General features: G+C 40.0%; 3 protein-coding genes across 8 annotated transcripts; 2 read left to right on the top strand and 1 right to left on the bottom strand.

The window, feature by feature from the left end:
* Nucleotides 1-4230: 4230 nt before the first annotated feature.
* On the top strand, nucleotides 4231-8153 carry LOC116215930. Of its 5 annotated transcripts, XR_004158588.1 has the most exons (4): nucleotides 4231-4388; nucleotides 5177-7035; nucleotides 7390-7570; nucleotides 7998-8153. XR_004158588.1 is itself a non-coding variant. In XM_031551751.1 (3 exons), exon 2 carries the CDS (start codon nucleotides 5246-5248, stop codon nucleotides 7025-7027), a length of 1782 nt encoding a protein of 593 aa, XP_031407611.1. In that variant the 5' UTR covers nucleotides 4231-4388; nucleotides 5177-5245; the 3' UTR covers nucleotides 7028-7035; nucleotides 7342-7801. The 5 variants fall into 5 exon arrangements, 4 of the variants coding, with proteins under 4 accessions (XP_031407611.1, XP_031407610.1, XP_031407608.1 ...); XM_031551751.1 differs by lacking the exon at nucleotides 7998-8153 and having other exon boundaries at nucleotides 7342-7801; XM_031551750.1 differs by lacking the exon at nucleotides 7998-8153 and having other exon boundaries at nucleotides 7390-7801.
* Nucleotides 8154-8496: 343 nt separating this feature from the next.
* Nucleotides 8497-17333, top strand: LOC116215928 (phosphatidylinositol-3-phosphatase myotubularin-1-like). Its single transcript, XM_031551744.1, has 19 exons — nucleotides 8497-8846; nucleotides 8940-9008; nucleotides 9559-9633; nucleotides 10041-10112; nucleotides 10719-10788; nucleotides 10970-11019; nucleotides 11894-12183; nucleotides 12278-12351; nucleotides 12440-12503; nucleotides 12666-12731; nucleotides 13323-13422; nucleotides 13510-13623; nucleotides 14167-14336; nucleotides 14669-14753; nucleotides 14969-15196; nucleotides 15353-15412; nucleotides 15544-15608; nucleotides 15744-16023; nucleotides 16411-17333. The coding sequence occupies exons 1-19, from the start codon at nucleotides 8739-8741 to the stop codon at nucleotides 16927-16929; spliced, it is 2559 nt and encodes an 852-aa protein (XP_031407604.1). The 5' UTR covers nucleotides 8497-8738; the 3' UTR covers nucleotides 16930-17333.
* Nucleotides 17334-18337: 1004 nt separating this feature from the next.
* Nucleotides 18338-21631, bottom strand: LOC116215933. Of its 2 annotated transcripts, none has more exons than XM_031551753.1 (2): nucleotides 21148-21620; nucleotides 18338-18747 (listed from the first exon to the last, which is right to left on the bottom strand). In XM_031551753.1, the coding sequence occupies exons 1-2, from the start codon at nucleotides 21415-21417 to the stop codon at nucleotides 18613-18615; spliced, it is 405 nt and encodes a 134-aa protein (XP_031407613.1). In that variant the 5' UTR covers nucleotides 21418-21620; the 3' UTR covers nucleotides 18338-18612. The 2 variants fall into 2 exon arrangements, with proteins under 2 accessions (XP_031407613.1, XP_031407615.1); XM_031551755.1 differs by lacking the exon at nucleotides 18338-18747 and adding an exon at nucleotides 18955-20950 and having other exon boundaries at nucleotides 21148-21631.
* Nucleotides 21632-21790: the final 159 nt, after the last annotated feature.

Below are 21790 nucleotides of genomic sequence, written 5' to 3' on the forward strand. Positions count from 1 at the left end.
ACGCCTCTCACCTTTCTCACGAATGTTGAAGCAGACCTTTCAAGTGGGATTGTTGGTGGCTGGTGGGATGTCCTGATGAACTCGGAATGTGCAAAAGCAGTTGGAGTAGACGTGGTAGAAGTTTCAGGAGATACCTCAACATCCAAGAGTATTAGCAATTGATCCACATCATCATCAATTTCAGTACATGTATTTGTATTTGACGAGGGAGATGGTTCGTCTTATACTCCGACATCTCTCTGTTCTCTCTATCTTCTTTTTCAAGCTATTATTTTCTATTTTCAGTTTTCTTTTTTAAATTTTCGATCCACAATGGGTATTGTAAAATACTGAGATTTCTGTGAGTAATTGTGTTAAATTTCATTGATGTGGAGTCTCTGTACATATAGCCATACAACTTGAGGAATACAAGGAAAGTAGGCTAAATATTACAAGTAATTAATTCTGAATATTACAATCCCATAATACACTGCTATATACAAGGAAGCAAATGTAAGTCATGGGAGAATAGGAATATATCGAGAATAGGAATATATCCCGTAATAGGTATTTTTTTTCACGCCTCCCGACACATAAGTGTATATTTATGCCACATTCGATTAGTTCTGACACGTCACAAGTCACGTAAGCCTCGGGCTAACAGTATCAAAAGGGAGATGATAGAATGCATTTGATTGCAACAGTTTCGAAAAACTTGTGTACCCAGTTGTTACAATTTTAACATTTTGTACCAAAGTGTTACATATTTAAAACTTGTTTGTAATTTTGAGTAATTAACCCATCCCTTTACATAATACAAAGGGAAAATTTCTCTGTACATTCAGGTTCAATAGATAATGCTTATCTATTAGTTTAAAAAAAAAAAAACCAAACACCCTAAAACCCTAGAAGAATTTTATATATTTATTTATTTATTTTCAACTTAAATGACTATCGGATCCCTGCACTATAAGTACGTTATAACATGGTTATTCGGCCATACAAACTTCATTTCGTTTCCCAAGAAGGATGGGTATTATGGTGGGAGCCAAAGAGGAGTTTGAGAAACAATGAATTGACCGTAGTCTTCCTTCTCCATCATTAGTGCTCTCTAAGGGAACTTCGGTGTGCATCAGGATAGGAACAGTGACTAAGGTCATGAATTATGATATGTGGACCATTCCCCGTTTGACTCACTCGATTTGGTCTTAGTAGATCCCGACATTTATCCGGGCCATTCCAAAAAGAATGAGAATGCGAAAGAAGGAACTCATAAGGAGCAAATAATAATAGTAGTCAAGATTCGGCATTATGTTTTACCTTTCGAGGGGAATATGACCCTTTGATCCAACTTGCAAGCACTTATAATTAGTTGTTGGATTTATGTATATCCTCGATTAATCGTTTTTCTTCCTAAGAACCAATTATTGATCAAATTAAGTTCATGCGGTGGATAGTAGATACCAAAAATTTACTCTAATTTATATTAACTCACAAGTCTAGTCAACTGAAATTAAGAATCCGATTGGACTAATGATAGCGGCAATTTTTGTCTTCTTTGGTAGGGGTATCCAATTAGACCCCGGAAAGCACAAGGGGACGACAGCGTTATTAAAGACTTTGGCAAAATAATTACGACTTATCATGGCATGCCTTTTGTCTGAACCATCCCGATTTGGGGACAACCAGCATATTAATTGTGCTTTTCATTCAATATTAATCCCCTCTGCAAGTTATCCCAGACCACCCCCAACTTAATTAGTTATTCGTCCGGAAGTGTAATAATCAAACAAATGACTGAAGTCGAAGAAGATATGCCCATTTGAACATCCATGACTAAGCCCTTACTTGCCTACATCCTGATCTTGCCATAAGAGGGATAGCCTTGCCTCGGGCTCGAGCCACCACAACAAGCCTCGTATAGGCCTGTCCCACCATCTCGTGAAGACTCGGATGAGGCCAGCCCTAGCTGGCGTGATTGAATATTACTTTGCTAATTTGACGCTTGATTCTGAAAGATGGATCATCCATGCTTTTTTTTAATCATTATTTACATTAAAAATTTCATCTAACTGTAAAGCTCTCAGGTATTTCATTCTTAATTCTCTTATAATTTATTAAATTGAAGTCAACCAAATTCCCCTAAAAAAAGTCAACCAAATTTTGATATTGTAATTTCATGTTGTTTATTTTTTTATTTTTCTATCTAATGTATTAACTAAAATTTCGTTGGAATCTTGTTTGTAATTGCAAACAAATGGTTATGCAAATATTTTTGTGTGGCTGAAACCAATTAATTACATATTATAATTGCGATTTTTATAATAACTTTACTAAAGAGATAAAATAAAATGATTTCTAACTGCTTATATCTTTTATATATATATACATATACATATTCTTATCTATCACAAAATAATATATATATATATATATATATTGGACTCCTTAATAATTTTCTAATCTAATTGAATTTCTATCACTTAAGTGACTATAAATTGAAAGACGTACGGACATGCATTCTATTACTCTTAAGTGATAGAAATTCAATAAGATTAGAAAATTATTGAAGTGTCACTTCTAAAATGTATTGGAATATTTATGCTCGCCTATATTTACATTTCTAGTGACTAAGAATATGTATGAAGAAAGCGTATGCATGCAATGTAATACCCGACTATTCTCTCAATTTCAGATTAAAAATTCTTTTTTTTTTATGAATAGATTGAAAATTCATTATTTATGATGAATTGATGATGATATGACTGAAACTAATAAAACTAATAGCCATAGCTTCGATTTGACCGGTTATTATCTTGCTTGGCTGTCCTCCTCATGTCGGATTTTACCTAAGCCCGCGAAAGGGAATCGGTTCCGTTCCGGGTCGATCGGGTGGGTCGCGACTTGTTGAAGCTCAGCTCTGGGATTGGAGGTTAATATCGTAAAACCGACTGGGTTTCCGCGTGGTAGCCATTAATGATGGCGACTGCTCTCTTATCTCTTTTGTAGGTTCTTTTTTCTCATGCGCCCCCTTTACTTTTCCATCGTTACTTTTTGCTCCATGGGGCTCTGAATTTTCCACTATTTTGTTTATGCCAACATGACATATAATTTATTCCAAAGAAGCCCACCTTGAAAAGCCTAGCTACTCCTAGTCCTATATTATACATCACGATGAGGCGTGGAAGATACCACAAGAATAAGTCCAACCCCCTCCTTTCTTTCGGGTTATGCGAATATATGAATAACGATGTTCTCAAACCTCGTTAGCTCGCGGACCATTTCTTATTCATTGTTTTCATTTTGGGATAAAGATATAAGTGATAAAAGGAATTTAGAAATTACAAATGAATTATATCAAATTACTTAAAGTTCCATCAAATATATAATGAGTCTAATACAATGAGGATTTTACAAAAAGTTTCATAAGTTTTTGAAATATAATTGTTCTAAGATCATTTTTCGCGTTAAGTATGTTATTTAAAAGTGAGATTTTAGTATATATATATATACATTACAACTTTCTTTTCTGAATTGGCAATTCGTGATTGGCCTTTTCCTATGCTATTCTTTTTTAATTATTATCACATAGTTTTCCTTGATACTGACTTGTCTCCCTTACTCTTCAGTGTAACTTAATTAACACTATGCATGAGACCTTAAGCTAAATGGACCGAAGACGAAGGTTTTGATTGATGGCTGTCAGCTAGAAGAGATTCATGACTCGACATTCTCGTATTTCAAAAACAGAATGCCAATGCAAAATATCCGATTTCACTCTCAGCGTCCATCTAATATACTTAGTCAATATTTTTCTATTGTGTGAGTTTACCTACTGTAATGGGTTACTACAATATTTAGAAGGCAAAAGAGCTAGCTTCAAAACCCATTATAAGAAGATATCTCTATGCTAGTAATTTCTGTTGCCATATTTTTATGGTCGTTGAAACATTAAAATTTTAAATTAATTTATTATCACTTTATAATGATCTTTCTCATATCAATTTTTTTTATAAGCGATGAACTTTATCAAATTAACAATATATAATCGTATTATTATTTAAATAGAGGATCCCAGTGCTATCTTTGCATCTCAATAGTTACATCGACCTCAAAATTAATCCCACTTCTCTTCGAAGTGTACACATGTTAAAAAATAAGAAAAAGTTAAGGGACTGAAGTGAAAATGTAGGACAAACTCAAATGTTTTTTAATTTCACTCGGTTTCTCTTTTTCTAAAATTTCGGCTAGCTCCTCATGTGCCTCACTCTCCACTGCAGCTTCCCACCTCCTTCCTCCTCCCCTCCCTCCCTCCCTCCCTCCCAGTCTCTCTCTCTCTCTCCTCTCTCTCTCACGTAGTATTGAAAACGGTTGAGGAGATAATGATTCAGCTGTTCCTCATAAAGCTGGTTAGTTACTTTCAATTTCCTTTTTCTTACAATGAGTTTTTTTATGCGTTCTTTTTTGAATTATTGTGATCTTGCTACCCCCAAATTTGCATTTCTACTTAAGTTGGAGAGGTGGGTTTGTGTAGGTTCTTTGATTTTTGTTGTTGAAAAGATCAGGAGTAGGCTGTCACAAGCCTGCAGAATTTTGGGTGTTGGAGTCTGACAATAAAAAAGAGCTTGTTTCTAGTTTTTTTTTTTTTGGGAAATTTTGGGCAGCAACAGTTTTGTCTTTTTCTTGTTCTTACTGCAGCATTTGGTTTGCTGATGAATAGGTTGGACTTTCATTTTCGTGCTATATCCATGGTTGCATCTGTTTTTTCAGACTCAGACAGATGAACAAGGATCGGGGTGCTTAGGTTTCTTATGAATCGCAATTGACTTTCAAGATTTAAAAGCTAAAAGCTTGGTGGGTGCTGATCAGCAGCATGCCTTGATCCAGAGACCCTCTTTGGAAATTGATTTCATTTTGTTGCTTTAATTTGGGGCATGATTTTTTTGGTACTTTTCTTCTTTACATGTGACTAGAAATCTGATCTCCGTTTTACACTAAAGGCGAGAAAAAAGGGGGAAAAAACGCTTTCTGAGTCACATGATTATCATATGGGATTAACCTTTTCAATTTCCCAGCCCCGTGTGATCTTATGTTGCAGGCCGTATAGTTTTCTTAGTCGTTTGTTTTGTGTTCATTGGTTTTCTGGCTTAAGAAGCAATTGCCTCTGACTGAATTCTAGTGTTGAATTATTGCTCAGAATCAAGACGAGACTTGACGGTGGGCATGAGATAGAGGCAAGTTTCCCTCACAGGTCACTTCTGGGAAAATGGTCGCAGAGTCTTGGTTCCGTAGTCTATGGGGGAAGCCCCGGAAGCATGGCTCTTCAAATCCTCCGAAATCAGTTATCGGCGTCTTAGCGTTCGAGTTTGCGAGTTTAATGTCCAAATCCGTCCATTTATGGCAGTCCCTGAGTGACAAGAATATCACTAGGCTTAGAGAAGAGATTGCGAGCTCGCCTGGGATCCAAAAGCTTGTGTCGGACGACGAGGATTTCATCGCGAATCTCATACGCTCCGAGATGATTGAGAATGTGGTCCATGTGGCCAAATTTGTGGCCAGGCTTGGGCACAGATGCAATGACCCCAGCTTGAAGAACTTTGGGTCATTCTTCGAGAGTATGATGGCACTGGGCCTCGACCCGTTGGGCTGGAAATTCACATCCAAGAAAATGGAGAGTAAAGTAAAGAAGATGGAAAGGTTCATCTCGATGAATGTGAATTTGTACCAGGAGATGGAAGTTCTTGGTGATCTTGAGCAGACCTTGAGGAGGATGAAGGGGAGCGAAAGCAGTGATCCGGGAAGTTTGCTCGAGTATCAGAAGAAGGTTGTGTGGAAGCGGCATGAGGTGAAGAATTTGCAGGGGAACTCGTTGTGGAATAAGAACTATGACTATGCAGTTTTGTTGTTGGCGCGCTCTTTGTTTACTATTTTTGCCAGGATCAAGCAAGTTTTCGGGATACAACAGGTGGCGGATTTTGGCGATCCAAAGGATTCAAACTCAAAGGTCTTGACTTCTACTGATTACATCTATCGGAGCCAATCGGTTTCAGCTCTTCTGCAAGCTTCAGTACATCCCGCTGAGGATCACCATCAGATGAGATTCTCTTCAGGCCCGCTAGGGAGTTTGATGGCAAAATCAGGGCCAACCCTAAAGGCTAACCTCATGAAAAATTTCTATTCAGGCCCTCTTGTGGAATCTAACACGAAAACAACCCCTGTCCCCGGAAAGGACAATGGCAATGTTGGTTTCTATTCTGGCCCACTTGGGAAGTTGACGAAATCGGGCCCATTGTTTGGGGTGGGTAAGATTGCAAGAGGGGTATGGCAGAGTGGTAAAGGCCACTCTTCTGTTGTTAGAGGGAAGAAATCGAACTCCAAGACCAACCAATTAACCTCGATCGGGCCCCTGAAGGGCTGCATGACTGGTGGAGATGTAAATTCAGCTAATCTCGAGAGTAACCAAAACCGAGACATCAAACATGAACAGCCTAATGACGGGAGCCTCTTGAGCTTCAGTTCCAAGCATAGTCTCCTGAACGCTCCTCCTGAGTCCCTTGGCTATGCAGGCTTAGCCCTACATTATGCTAACGTGATCATCGTGATAGAGAAGTTAGCTGCCTCTCCTCATTTGATTGGTCTCGATGCAAGGGATGATCTTTATAATATGCTGCCTGCGACCGTGAGATCTTCCCTCCGAGCAAGGCTAAAGCCATACGCGAATGCCCTGTCTTCCTATGATCCTGTTCTAGCGGGAGAGTGGAGTGAGGCAATAACAGGAATCTTGGAGTGGTTGGGTCCACTTGCTCACAACATGATACGGTGGCAATCGGAACGGAGTTTCGAGCAGCAGAACTTGGTTTCAAGGGCTAACGTCCTCGTGGTGCAAACACTTTACTTTGCTAACAAGGAAAAAACTGAGGCCATAATCACTGAGCTTCTTGTTGGGTTGAATTATATATGGAGGTTCGGGAGGGAACTGAACTCAAAAGCCCTTGTGGGGTGTGCTAGCAGTAGAGCATTCGACGAGTATTTGGATATACAAGGATAATTATTGCGGTTAGTTTACTTACTATGGAGCTTCCAAATTTCTATCTTTTTCCCTCTTCACAGAGCCATCAAAATTGGGCTCTCCTGTTTGCTCCCTTGATAGGAGATATTTTTGGGTTTATTGTTAGTTAAAAGCTGCAAGATTCCTGGGGTTGTATATTTGTTAGCAAAAATTAAAATGTGATCTTGATACTTGTATATGTATCAAAACGGGTTTTCATATATTCGCGGATATATAAGATATTGTGCTGATGTTATGATCAAATATCCATCATCTTATTCCTTGTTCTTATGCTACTGCCACTACTTCTGTAGCATTGTCGGGGCTAGTCTGAGTTCGGCTTCTTAACTGTGTGCTTATAGTTATGGATTAAGGGCACTTGCGGCATCCCCTTGATGGTGAGGTGATCCCAAACTGCTTATCTTATGCTATGGTTGGTCTGAGGTGTGAGGGATGAAGGAAGAAGGAAACCTTGTCTGTTCTACCGGATAATCTGGTTTCTCCTATGCCATTTTCAAACCTTGCCGATTCCATTCCTCAACGGTAAATACAAGTTTAAGATATTATTATTGGTTGTTTGATGGGTGAAGTTCGGAGGAACACTTTCGGGATTGCATCTCTTGAGTTTGAGATCCTGGTCTCATTAAGCGCATCTTGCTCCTAGAAGATGTTCCAATGAGAATGGGTCAGAGAGATAAATACAACAAGGGCAGAAGGCAACAATATAGAATCAATCGAGTACACAAAGTGATTTGTTAATAATTGCTTCCACAATTAAAGAGCGCTTTTTTAGCATAATCATTGGAAGAATTGACTAATCATGACACAGTTCGTGAATAATCTCCATTCATTTATGTTGCTCGACTAATTGTTCGACCGACAATAGTTTTATTTTATTCTTTTTTCTGTGACCTTATTATAAGAGCATTTTTATGCATTAACAGAGGACCCTTTTCTTCTCTTAACTTAGGGAAATTCTAGCATGGCTTCGTATTCCCTATGACACAGGACCCGAGTAACCCATGTGCATCCAACGCGAGAAAAGTCGTGTTCTCATGATACGGAGTGTTAACATAACCGTATAATTTAACGGTTATCAGATGTGCTTCATGGTTTTATTATCGAACCATAAAAATCTTTAATTCCACCGATCAAAAGTAAAACTCTGCTGATTCGTCATTATGATGAGAAATTAACCATTTAACTAATTAAACTTCAATTCAAGGTGGCAAAATAATAATAATATTAAGATATAAACGTCAAGAGGTTATTATTATTATTATTATCTTCCCCCCTTTGGCCGGATAATATTTTTTTCCCGGTAAAATGATGCCGTACAGCTGGCTAGTTGACGTGGCGTGTTCCTACCGGACGCTTTAAAGAACCGTCAGAAGGATGACCGTCCGCTACCAAATCCTCTACATACAACAAACAAACTCCCATGTGCTTCGAATCCGGTCACTCGTCACGGCCCAGGCAAAGCCCACTTTTATCGATCGGTTGATTAGATTAGAAAAATCGCGCCACTACGCTCCAAAATTCTGAGCGAGCGGCAGCTCTCTCTCTCTCTCTCTCTCTCTCTCTCTAGGGCGGGCCGCAGCGTTTTTCATCGGGAAATTATCAGAGAAGGTGATCGACGACGGAGATTAACCTCCGGCGACGAAGGCGGAGTCGGAACGGGAGAAAGTTCTGACGGTTTGTTCGCAATTCCATGCCTCGTTCGTCTCGGACAGCGTCGCGCACGGACTCCGGCACCGCCGAGTCCGAGAAGATGGAGGGCGCCGGGAGCTGGGACGTTCTCGACTGGACGAAGATCGAGGTCTTCCTCAGCTTCTCTATCGATGTTTAATTTCCCTGCATCATCAAATTGTTGTTGCAGGCGCTTAATTAGCTTCCTTTCGTGTGATCGCAGCCACTGTCGAGGTCTGTCTCTCGTGTGCGTCACGACTTCTTGCTCGAAGCCGAGGAAGTCATAGTGGAGGTGCGTGGAATCTCCTTAGCTCGTTCCATGACTTGCAGATTAAGTTAATTGTTTAGTGCTGATAGAATCATACGATTGCCAGTATGACGGTTATATTTTGATGATATTTTGCTTGATTTGCCATCTTCAAATGACAATGCGTTCCGTGTGGTGTATGGAGATTGGGACCTAGGGGTGGAGTCTATCCTCCACATTTACTTGCCGGTCACAGTGAATATTACTTAGGCTTGAGTTGGTTAATGCAGCTTTTCCTAGCAACTGTCACTTAAGGCTAACAATGTACCTTCATTTTTTAGCTCCACTGGTTGATAATGCTCGCCAGAAAGTTTTTCTGTGGACATGACATAGGATGATATTTAGTTTTATTGATCTAGTAGTTTTGAATAATGCTCATCTAAATTTGGTTAGGCTTGCGATCTTCGCGGTGTATATTATTACTTAACTAGAGGACGTAGCAACCAGAATGATCTAGAGATTTGATTAATGGATGTTTGTTTAATCCTTACTCAACGAATGCAGGGTTCACTGATATATGCTTTCTACTTTACAGGGATATGGTGTAGTTCTTGTTAACACTGATGAGGCCGGTACCTTACTAGTGACCAACTTCCGTCTTCTCTTTTTGGTGAGTTGTTAGTTGAGTATACAGTTCTCTCTCTTTTTTTTCTCCCTCAAAGATCTTCTTTCTATGGTGGTTTTGATATAATATTAAATTTCCATCTTCATATCTAGCTTAAAGTAAATCAGTGCTCTATTTTGGGTTGTGATGACTCTGTAATTTCCTTCCATCGTGGTCATGTTAAGTGCTGTTGCCTTTTAGATTCTAAATCCCTTGAAATTGTTGCACTTGATTGTATGTTGGAGTTTGGTACTTAAAACTGAGCAGACATAGTTAACAACATAGCACATGATGCTTTCTCTTTATTGTTTTACAGAAAGTTTTGATGGTCATTCCACCACATTAAAAGCAAATTCTGTCTTAGTACATTCCTAGGATTTCGTTCCTAATGTTCTTTTCTTACCTTTTTGCAGAGTGAGGGGACGGGGAACATCATTTCACTTGGCACAATTCCACTTGCAACAATAGAGAAGTTTAGCAAAATCGTAAGTTCCTTCTCTTTACTTAATTAATTTCTGTATATGTACAGCCATTCCAGTACCTGTTCTCTTTTCCAGCCAATTTGTTGTACTTTGAAAATCATGTTCTAATGCGAAACATGTTGTATTTTCTTCCACTTGGCTTATATGGGGAGACAGCGATATAGTAATCTTTGAAGTGCTTGAAGTCATAGGCCTTTTTCATAGTCTCAAGTGTGGCACATATGGGTCATGAACACCAGTGATTATCTTAGTCACGAACGGGATTTTGTCACACTAGCAAGCATGCAGCTTTTTATTTGTAGTAAACTCTCGTACATTTATGTGGTGCTTCCTTGTTGAAGATTCTAGTTTGAGTAACAAAAAGATGCTAGTGATTTCTCATTGGTCTTAGTTGTTCCTTTTAAACCAGAAGGAAGCTTGGGAAGTCCTGAGAAATGGCAGTATGTGGTACTTGGAATGGTGCTTTATTTTGTGTAATTTTTTAATTATATGACATGGTAGCAGTCTTTTTATACAGAGCATCTGAGCACCATCGGCAAGACTTTTGCCATTCCTGTTGTTTTTAAGCTGTGACTAATTATGTTAGTTGCATTTAATATGGAAATCTAGGCTGCGAAAGGTCAATCTACACCACGTCAATCTGACAAGATTCCATCTGGACGACTTCTCCAGGTTATTGGTACGTCTACTAAATTATACTTCAATTTTTATTGTTGTAGTGCTTCTTTTCGTTTAGCTCAAACGTTGCTTCCTTTTTATGTAATCCTTCCTTTTAATACTTTTATAAGTTGAGCATGTTGTCCTTTCTTTCTAGATAATAAACCCCGTAAAAGTACAAATGGTTTGTTTCTCTGTTTCAGGCAAAGATATGAGAGTGATTGTTTTTGGTTTTCTTCCTCGAACTAAGCAGGTGCTTTCTAACTGTTCTATATTCCATTTCATATTGCACTTCTATATATATGATTGCTGCCGCCTGCTACCTTTTACCAAATCTTAGTGAACACTATGACTATTGCCTTTGAGGCTTCCAAAGTGGAGTGGTGCGTAAAAATTTCATATATTAAAAGATGAACTTGCCATGTATGTCTAAGTTCCATTGCATCCATACTAGTTGCATGCACTTCAACTTGTCACTAAAGTAATGTTCCGAAAGAATTGTTATGTACTCATTAGAGTTATGTACTGGAGCACAAAATATCTTCTCTTTCTAGATCCTTAGGAAACTGCTGGTATACTTTTGAAATTCGAACTCCCATTCCGGCATGATTTGTGTTCTTTTGGTCCATGCTCATTAATAAATAGTCAATATTTTTATTTTAGACTCCTGTATATCCATCCCTTGTGCTTATGAGATACCAATTTTGGAACAGTTAGACACTCCCACGAAAGATTAACCTATGTTCCAAAGTCAAAACAATAGTGGAGAACTGAAGATTGTGGTAACAGATTACACTGACTTGTATTGAAAGGATCTTGAGGTATATTTGACTCGTATATTGTTAGATATTACCTAAATGGACTTTGCATGAAAAGTGTTGAACAAATCTCATTCTGTCTTCCCTAGTTGGGTGCTTACAATTGCGACCTTCGGGGAGTGGGGCCTGCATGTTTGTCTTTTGTTTATCTTTCTTGCAGTTGATGGGAGCTCTCTTCTAGTTTATGGAATTATATCTGTCTTTTATTTCAAAGTTTATCACTCAAGCATGTAGAGTAGTGAACATTTAGTTAGCATGTAGAGTAGTGAACATTTAGTCATCTGATATGGTAAAATTTCAACTGTTCAGAGACGTGCAGTCTTCGATGCATTATTGAGATGTGCAAAGCCAGCAAGATTATCCGATATTTATGCTTTTATTGCGGGACCTTCCAAATTCAAGAATACAAGCCCGAAGTTGCGTCTGCTGAACGAGTATTTTCGGCTTGTTGATAGACACTACCACCGAGCATCAACTAATATGATTGAAGATGGTTCCTTCACCTTGTCCAATGAGTTGTGGAGAATTAGTAATGTAAATTCCAAGTACACGATGTGCCAGAGTTATCCTTTTGCTCTGATTGTTCCAAAATCTATTAGGTACGTCATTGTGGTATTGGTTTTAACTCTTATCCCATGGTGTAATCTGTTTATGTGACAATTAACAAGAATCTTGTGTTATTTGTAATGATAGCGATGAGGAAATACTTCAGGCTTCCTCGTTTCGTGCAAGATGCCGTTTGCCAGTAGTCTCATGGTGTCATCCAAGTAAGGGGTGGTCTTGTTTTTGCCCAATTGTTGTTTTTATATTTTTCTTCTTTTCCATTTCATTGTCTTTTACACTCTTGACTTTTAGGGACGGGGGCAGTCCTAGCGCGATCATCCCAACCCTTGGTTGGTCTTATGATGAACATGAGGAGGTAAAGTTCTCACTGGCTGTTATTAAAGTGTACCGGGATACAGCCATACATCATCAATTTATTGTGATGCAGAATAATGAAGCATTGCTCTATTATTTTTCATTGTATCTTGCGTAATATTGACAAGATAATAATCTCACTTATGTTTATGAATCTCCACAGCAACATGGATGAAAAGCTTGTCGCTGCACTCTGTGCCCAGCTTGGTGGTGCCAAGGGGACACGGAGGTATGTATCTAACTCCTTGCTTGAACCTGCATATCTATATGGATTAAATATTGTCGTCTTTCTTATATTTCATGGGCTGTTATTTTCTTCATCCATAGTTGTGATTATGTATACCAGTTTCTGCTGTTAAAGCATTTACTGGTTGCCCTACCCAGTGAAAAGCTTAGGGTTCGTTTCGTTGAAAAAATAAGCTCCTCTTCATTCTGCTCGTCTCAAATTCAATTGCTTACTTTTTATTGTTAAAAGATGAACCCCTTCTCTCCACCCTGAACCTCCTCAACTGGCTCCTTGTTTATGTCCCCTAACCTCTCCTTCTGCTTCCTCCTTCCCTGGCCACCCTCCTATTCCCTCACCTGCGCTCGTCTCCACCACCTACTTCTACACTCTGACTCCCAAAAACAATGGACCATGGTTCTGGTCCACCTCAATCACAAATAAACCTGGTTTCACTCATAGTTGATGCTTTCGACTTTTTGAATAAAAGTTATAATAAAGGTTGGAGTCCATGTCCCTTGAATGACTTGATATAAAGCAATAAAGACCAAAAGACCTCTCTTCATTTGTTTAACTTGCTTGCCTCCCTCTTGGCAGGAAATTGTACATTGCAGATGCAAGACCAAGAAAAAATGCTTTGGCTAATGGTGCAATGGGAGGTGGCTCAGAGTCATCTTCTAACTATTTCCAGTCTGAGGTATTCGGTGGACCTTTCTGTCTGTTAGTGAATGTATTAGCTTCTCATTGATTCGTTTGACCCTCTTCTTTTTTCTCTGTAAACTAGATAGTTTTCTTTGGGATAGACAATATACATGCCATGAGGGATAGCTTTGCTCGGCTTAGAGAATATTTGGATACTCATGGAGCAGCTTCATCAGATGGAATGTCATCTTTCCTGGTTAGTTCATTGATCTTATAAGTACATGCCAAACTCAACCTGTCAAAGGTATTCCATTGTGAATTAAACTGTCGGGGCTTCATAAGTAAGGAACTTTTTTCAAAGTCCTTTTATTTATGAAGTTATTAGAGGTAATTTGCTGCTGTACATTTTTCTGTGAGAGCAGACTTACCTTGAGATGCACTAGCATAATTTATGCATGCACACTGTTGGACAAATTATATTGGTCTGAATTTGGTTGATAATGTTGGTAAGCCATTCTGAATGTTAATTTGGTATCGAGTTGTTCGCGGACAATGTGGAAGCAGTTTGCTTTTATTTGCTATCCCGATGATTCTTCCTTGCAAAATTGTCAAATGTCTTTTTCCTTTTTATATTTTTGATGTAAAGCTATATTGTCACTCTTGAAATTAGCTCAATGTGCAGTACCTATTTTGCTACCAGATTAATGGCAGCATAGTGATGATACTTTTAGCAGATTTTTTGGCCCTGTAGTATGTCCATAAGGGTGTGGTTAGTTGCTTATGCCAATCTCATTTGCAGAGACATGGTGGATGGACTTGGGGTGGTGGCAATCTTAGCAGCATGTCTGCTTCAGTATCAACTCTTGGCGACAGTGGTTGGTTGATACATGTCCAGAGTGTCTTGGCTGGGTCTGCATGGATTGCTGCACGTGTTGCTCTGGAGTCGGCCTCCGTGCTTGTGCATTGCAGGTCTCTTTCTTTTTGGTTACTCATTGTATACTAACAAGTTTTCTATCTACCTCGTTGTTGCAATGCCAAATCATTAGTAACTTATTGATAGGTAGTGTAACAGTGGAGAGTTGCAATGTTAAATGGTGATGGAACGTTTTACTGTACAGAACTGCTATCTTTTTTTTCTAAATATGAAAGAACATGCTCATCTCTTCCTGCTCAAATTCTCACAGCTGTGGATATTTTAAAGTAAAACAACATATCCACTTTTTTCTGTCTCTATCATCTTAAAATATGATGTCCTATTGTATTCCGTTCGTCTGTTCTCATGTTTTATTTATCTTTCGCAGTGACGGTTGGGACAGAACAACTCAGTTGGTTGCACTGGCCAATTTGTTGCTTGATCCGTACTATAGGACATTCGCAGGGTTTCAGGTATTTTCTATGCTCAATGATCCTTTTGTTTTTTAGGTCATTTTCTTTGGAGGAGTTTGGATAATGTTTCTTGTGCAACTCAGACCATAGCCTTTTGTTCCATTGTTGTATTGTCCATTATTTTGTTCGTCAACTGCACATTTTGAGGGTGCTCATTCTGGCTCTAGAGTTTTTTTGGGATGATATTTTATCTTATTTTGCAATAATATTGTCAGGCACTAGTTGAAAAAGACTGGCTAGCGTTTGGACATCCATTTTCAGACCGTATTGGAATGCCAACTGTATCTGGAAGTGGGGGCATGTTATTTGAATTATCTAGGCAGTCTTCCACTGGGAGTTTCTCTTCATCTCCTGTGCGCCAGCCTTCAGGAACATATACACCTCAAGCTCCTGCCTCTTCACATAACCAAACTTCAAATAATTACTCTCCCATATTTCTTCAGGTATGTGCTCTTATATGCCCTTCCTGTTTTTATCCATGAATTATTATGTGCAAAACTAGTATTATTTTACAGAGTTGATCCCATTAATAATGTTGTGCTATCTATAGCGAGTAACTATTAATTGATTAACGATTTGAAATTTCATTTGTCATGCAGTGGGTTGACTGTGTTTCCCAGTTGTTAAGGATGTATCCGTTTGCTTTCGAGTTCTCCTCAGTATGTACCTCTTCTACAGCTCAAACTTTTTGTTTTTCTGTTAAATGAAGACTGTTTATGCTTGAGATTATTGAAGTTGATTGGAATTTTTTAAAATAGTGTTACAATCTATGCATCACCTTGTTGTCCAGGCCTTCTTGGTGGATTTCTTGGATTGTGTGCTTTCCTGTCGGTTTGGGAATTTTCTATGTAATAGGTAAGTTGAAAATCCATACCACTTCGTTTTTTCTTACATTATTCTAGTAACAGGGATTTAAAGTCTTATTGCATTTCAGCTCATAAATGGTTAGATTATATTGAAAATTGTCTGATCCATTAAGTTGTTACGCAGTGAGCAGGAGAGGCAGATTTGTGGTACTTCAGAACTCTGTGGATGCATCTGGGAATATTTAGCTGATTTGCGTGCTTCTGGGGGAAAAGCTCACGTGCACTATAACCTGTTTTACGACCCAACTAAACACAATGGACCTCTATTGCCTCCAGCTGCAGCACTAGCCCCGACATTGTGGCCCCAATTCCATCTTCGATGGGCTTGCCCCTTTGAAGCCCAAGCTGGAGAACTTGAAGGACAGTGTAGAAACATGGCTCTTAAGTTCTCTGAACTACAGAAGGTAACCCTCTTACTAACACTCTTGAGCATGTGTTTCTCTGCTGGCTATGTAATTACTGCTGGCACTTTCTCCTCTCTAGAAAAAAGAGATTTTGCTAGCTAATTATATATATATATATATGGTAGAAAGAGGCTTCGTGAATAGGGTTCAAGAAAAACCCATAAATATTCTCATTATTGGTACTATGAGGTCTGTGGTTACATGAGAACTGTCTTGTTTCTTCCTAGAACGATAGCAAACATTCACGGATCTAATCCATCTCTTTTGGAGAATTGTTTCTGGGGGTTCCATACACATTGCTGGCGAGAGAATATGAAGTCTCCGTCAAGTCTATTGGCATTTTCGCAGTACTATATGAATTAATAGATGTGTACTAAAACTCAACAGGCAAAGGAAATAGCAGAAAGGAAAGCGAAAGAAGTTACCGTGGCTGTTGAATCCTTGACAGCTGAGTTACAGAAGGAGAAGCAGCTGAATACCTCTGCTGTTCACTTGGCCAAGAAAGCCAGCAAAGAAAACGTGGCAATCAAGCGCGCTATAGAGTCTCTCGGATGCAAGGTACATTTCTCTAGCTCCGGTGACTGCACTGTTGACATTGAGAACTACCCACTACCAAACCCTAGGTCAATTAAACAGCCCTCGACAAAAAGCGTGTCTGATTGTGAAGAGAAATCGGACCTCTCAGTGTCTATCACAGTTGTAGCCGATGATATTATTTCTGATACCTCAGTTAGCAGCCGAGTGTGTGAAACCTTGTGCCCATTTCGGCCACGGGATGGAGGGTGCCGCTGGCCAGATGCGGGTTGTGCTCAGTTTGGTAGTCAGTTTGTTGGATTAAAGGCCAACTTCGATGCATTTGATCGGCTGTCCATCTATGATAGCTACTTTGACTCCGAAAAGAGGTAAGACTTTGGAGTCTCAAGCTGGTGTTAAGAAGAGATTTGGTGTATATTACTTTTTGGAGCTTAGAGTCATTATTTATAGAGGGTACCGGATAGGCCCAGCCTTTTTGGGATGGTTTGTGGAATTTGTACAGCAAGCTGAGGGAAGGGGTGCTGATATCTGAATGAGTTCTGAGGGAGCATCATTGTGCTGATGGAAGTAAGGGTGACAAGGTTCGTGTGCCCCTCGGGTTATGTATGGTTTATCGATGTGATATATTACCCATTCATTTTCAGAATAACAGGTCAGCGGGTGTGCACAAGATCCATAAAGCATTACTCGCAGTCCCCAATTTCAAAATCATGTAGTGGCTCGTGTAACAATTGCAATTTTGATAGTGAAATACTGGAGCAAGACCTATTCTTTGACGTGCTTGTGCTTTAAGATGACTACACTTTGGTCGATTAGTAGAGGATTATAGACAGGAACGATTTCAAGCTGTGGCAAATATAGAATCGTGCAGGTACTGGAGGATCACGCCCTGACGTGCCTTGTAGGCCCACACTATATTCAAAAGGAGGCCGGCGGGCTACTGTTGTGAAATGGACATCGATTCCCTTTTTTTGCCAAGTCGGCGTCGGGCCGTTAGGATCCATTTACACCAGTCGTGACACCTATTCCAATCAAAGGCCGACAGCGCTAGCGGCCTATCTGGGTTATTTCAGGCCCACTGCATTGGCTGGGCCTAGTTTATGCCGATCAGACTGCCTACAATAGGCCCATTGGGCCTCTGTCCGAATCAGGCCCATTACAATTGGCTGAGCCCGTTTATACCGATCAGTCTGCTTAAAATTGGCCCATTGGGCCTCTGTTCGCGACCTATCAGGGTTATTTCGGGCCCACTGCAGTGGATGGGCCCAATCATGCCGATCAGTCTGCCTACAATAGGCCCATTGGGCCTCTGTCCGAATCAGGCCCATTACAATCACCCTGGGTGACTTGGCTTGGCCCGTTTATACCGATCTGTTTGCCTAAAACGGGCCCATTGGGCCTCGGTTTGTCCGAATCAGGCCCATTACACTCGTCCTGGGTGACTTTGCTGGGCCCGTTTACACCGATCAGTTTGCCTAAGATGAGCCCATTGGGCCTCGGTTTGAATGGGCCCCGGTTTGTCCTAATCAGGCCCATTAAACTCATCCTGGATGAGGCCAGTGTACGCGCATTGGGCCTGGCGGACTCATTTGGGCTCGACTAAGCTAATATCGGGCCTTCACTGGCTCGAGCAGAGGCCTACTGTAGATGCTTGCCAGGTATGGATAGCTGTTGGGCCTTTACTCGCTCAGTAGGCCCACCATGACCGAGCAAACAGCAAACGAATGGCTTTGCTCCTTTTATGGCAAAAAACAAGTGGCTTTGCTTTCTGCCCCACTAATGACGGAATTGGAGTGGAACTCAGATTTTAATTGCATGACACACCCATTTACATTCCAGAATAGAAACATATAAAATGAAAACAAAACAAAACGTAAAGAGCAGCCCCCATGCGTCTTGGGGCATGGATGAACGAAGATATTGATGCTGCAGACATACAACATACTATAAACTAGGTAACTTACAATCATAATGTCAAAACAGAAAGGGTAAATATGTTACCCGGGGGGGGGGGGGGGGGGGGGGGGGGGGGGGGGGGGGGGGGGGGGGGTGGAGTTAATAGGAACTGGAGTCGTCGGCAGGAGAATGATAATCGTCGGAACCCTCATCATTGTCACCCTTCGCGGCCTTCCTCTCTTTCCACCTCCCCCATACCCACCGCAGTATGAGGAATCCCCCAAGTGCATAAACCTGAAAATGGAATTCCAATGCAACATCATTGTTCTCTTGCTACTGCAATGCATATGCATCCAGCTAATATACTTCCTTTTGTTCACCATTTTTGGTTCTCTAGCATTGCATTATACCTCTTTACATAAGCTACAGAAGTATAAATATTTAAACCTCAGCATGTGACGCATAAAAATATGAAATGTGCGAAGTTTTTTTTGTTTGGTTGGGGGGGGGGGGGGGGGGAGGGGGAGGGGTGTGTGTGTGTGTGTGTTGGTTCATGCATCAGCACGCATTAGTCTGCAAACAGCCATTAACTGTTCAACCAAATATGCACCACCATGACCTTTACACTTCCAGTTATTGATATATCAGTACCACTATGAACTTAGATGCGTGTCAAGATCATGTGTCAGCACCATGATCTTAAGATCACATGATCCATATTTGAATATTCAAAGGCTGAATAGAAACTTTTAAGGAGACTGAAGAAAATGTGGATTACATGCTCTGGCTGAGGGCAGCTATACATGCAATGTAATGCAAATTTCCCTTTTTGTTCTTTGTTTTTTTTGTTTTTTTTTTGGTGGGTACTTTGGCTGTGTGTGTGGGGTGAATGGGTGAATTATGTATCCTGCAAACAAGTACAAATTGAAAACAGCATAGCAAATAAAGTAAACAGTAAACAAAAGGCAGAAACTACAGTTAGTTCTGATTAAGTCCACACCGATGTTTCAACCTACTACCACCTTTATTGTTCTACAATTATGAATTAATGACCTTTCTATCATTAACATGTTCCCTTTCAGCATCTCCATTTGTAAATTTTCACCATATGTTCTTGAGAAGAACTTATCTGACCAGCTCACCAAAATTACGAGGAGAATTCTATTTTTTAAAACTAGTCCACCTTATTGGGAGGTATTGCCTAAATCAATAAACCAGACATGTAAAGGTCAAATCTAATCCTCCCAAATGTCTGATCAGTTCACACCAAAAGGACATGTCACTCTTGTTTAGTTATAGAAAAAAACTTGTAGTTGCATCACATTTTTCAATTTAAGTTTACATGAAAAGTAGAAAGACTGCACCTTCTTACAGTCCATCTAATTATGGATGTCTTACTTTATGAAAAATTCTCATAGTACTTTATTCCTTTCTTCAGCTTCCAAAGTAAATCTATGGTATGTTGTTTCCACCTTTATAATCTACATCACTACTTTTAGTATCCTTAATCAGTGTTGTTTGCAAAGATAATGAAATGTTTCACATCATATTTCAGTCGAAAAACTAGCAGAACCTGAAAAGTTATTGCGGCAGTATTCTTTCATTACTTGAAGAGACCTTTAACTTCACTCTTATCATCACACTTCCATTCTCTGCATTCGGTCTCCAGCAAAATAAACAAAAAAATTCAAACAAGCCAGATTTTCATAGTATTCCTCTCTCCTGGCTCATACCTCAGAAAGTCCAGAACACCACCTGACATATGCCCCTAGGGCGCGTCAAAGCACCAAGTCCTAGCCAAAAAGCACTCAACACTCCACAGCCAACAGCCATGAGATATATTCATCATTCTTACCTCAGCAATCCAAGTCTAGCAAAGTTCTTAATTCTTATCCATCAAAAAGACCTTTAGTACATACAGTTTTACACAATTGGAATTCAATTCTAAACCTAGATATTCCAACAGTATTATCTTTCCTTCTGAACAACCTTAACCAAATTGCAGGACGACAAACCCTATGTGAACATAGCGAACAAACAACTAAACACGGAAACAGCACAGGGGACACAAGAGCAAGTCACACATGTAAAAATCGCAGCCAGGTGGTATATAATTGACGTTCACTGGTAATTTATCATCCTTAATACGGTATTCCAATGTCAGCAGTGTTTCACCAAATTGATGTTCAATTCTAAACCTAGACAGTCCAAAAGTGCCATATTATCTACTCCACAACCCTAATAAAACTGTAGCGCAACCAACTCCAACTGAAACATAGGTAACCAACAGCTAGACGCGGACACAACACATAAGATACAATAGCAGGTGACAAATGCGACCAGGAGGCACATAATCGACGTTCACTGGTCATTGATCATTCTTATTTCAGATTTTCAAGTAAAGTTGTACCTAATTGACGTTCAATCCTATATACAGATGGTCCAAAAGTGCTATATTATCTTCTCTGCAACCTTAACTGCAGCAAACAAACCCTACCTAAACAGAGCGGACAAACACCGAGTAAGAACGACCAGATATGGAAACCGCACAGAAGTACAACAGCATGTACCAACAACCGCAGAAAATGTGCAGAAAACCTAGAAGACAGATTCACTGGAATCAACTAGCCGAACGAGATGAAATCAATCAATCATCAAAACCTAAAAGGAGCGAAGATGATCCGTACGGAGTACCTGCCATAGAATCAGAGGGTTTGAGGTCTTCCCGGACTCCTCCTCCGCCTCGAGCTTCAAAGGTGGAGGAGCCTCCAGAGGCTTGTAGGGGAAGCTCACGACATCGCGCTTCTCACTCGCAGCTTCATCTCCTTCCGTTGTAGCAGCGGTTACCTCCGATTTCGGCTCGTTTTTGGGGAACGGGAACTTGAAGAAGTTCCCGAACAGGGAGAAGATATTCCTCTGGTCCTTCGAGTCCTCCTTGCTCGCAACCTCAGCGGCCTCGGCCATCGTAGCGGAAGAGAGAGAGAGAGACTGCTGCCGGAGCTCGAGAATGAAAAGGGGAGGAGGGATCGACTCGATGTTAGGGTTCAGGTCTGAAAGGGTTTCGGCGGGAAGAGAGGAGACGGAGAAATCGGAGGGAGCAAACTGACAAGAATGCTCTATGGACTTCACCGCCTTCCAGGCTTTTATAGAAAAGGCAGAAGGGGTTCTCTTTTTCCTTCAAAGCGATTGGCGCCCTCTCGAAGCTTTCAGAGCGATAATTATAAGATTACATTACATATTTACTCTTATTTATTTACTCATTTACAAGTAATTAAATGGAAAACCTAACTAGTATAACCTTTTTTTTTATATTATCTAAAAAAATAACTAAACTTGT

Source organism: Punica granatum, chromosome 8 (genome assembly GCF_007655135.1).
Source record: "Punica granatum isolate Tunisia-2019 chromosome 8, ASM765513v2, whole genome shotgun sequence".
Lineage (NCBI taxonomy): Eukaryota > Viridiplantae > Streptophyta > Magnoliopsida > Myrtales > Lythraceae > Punica > Punica granatum.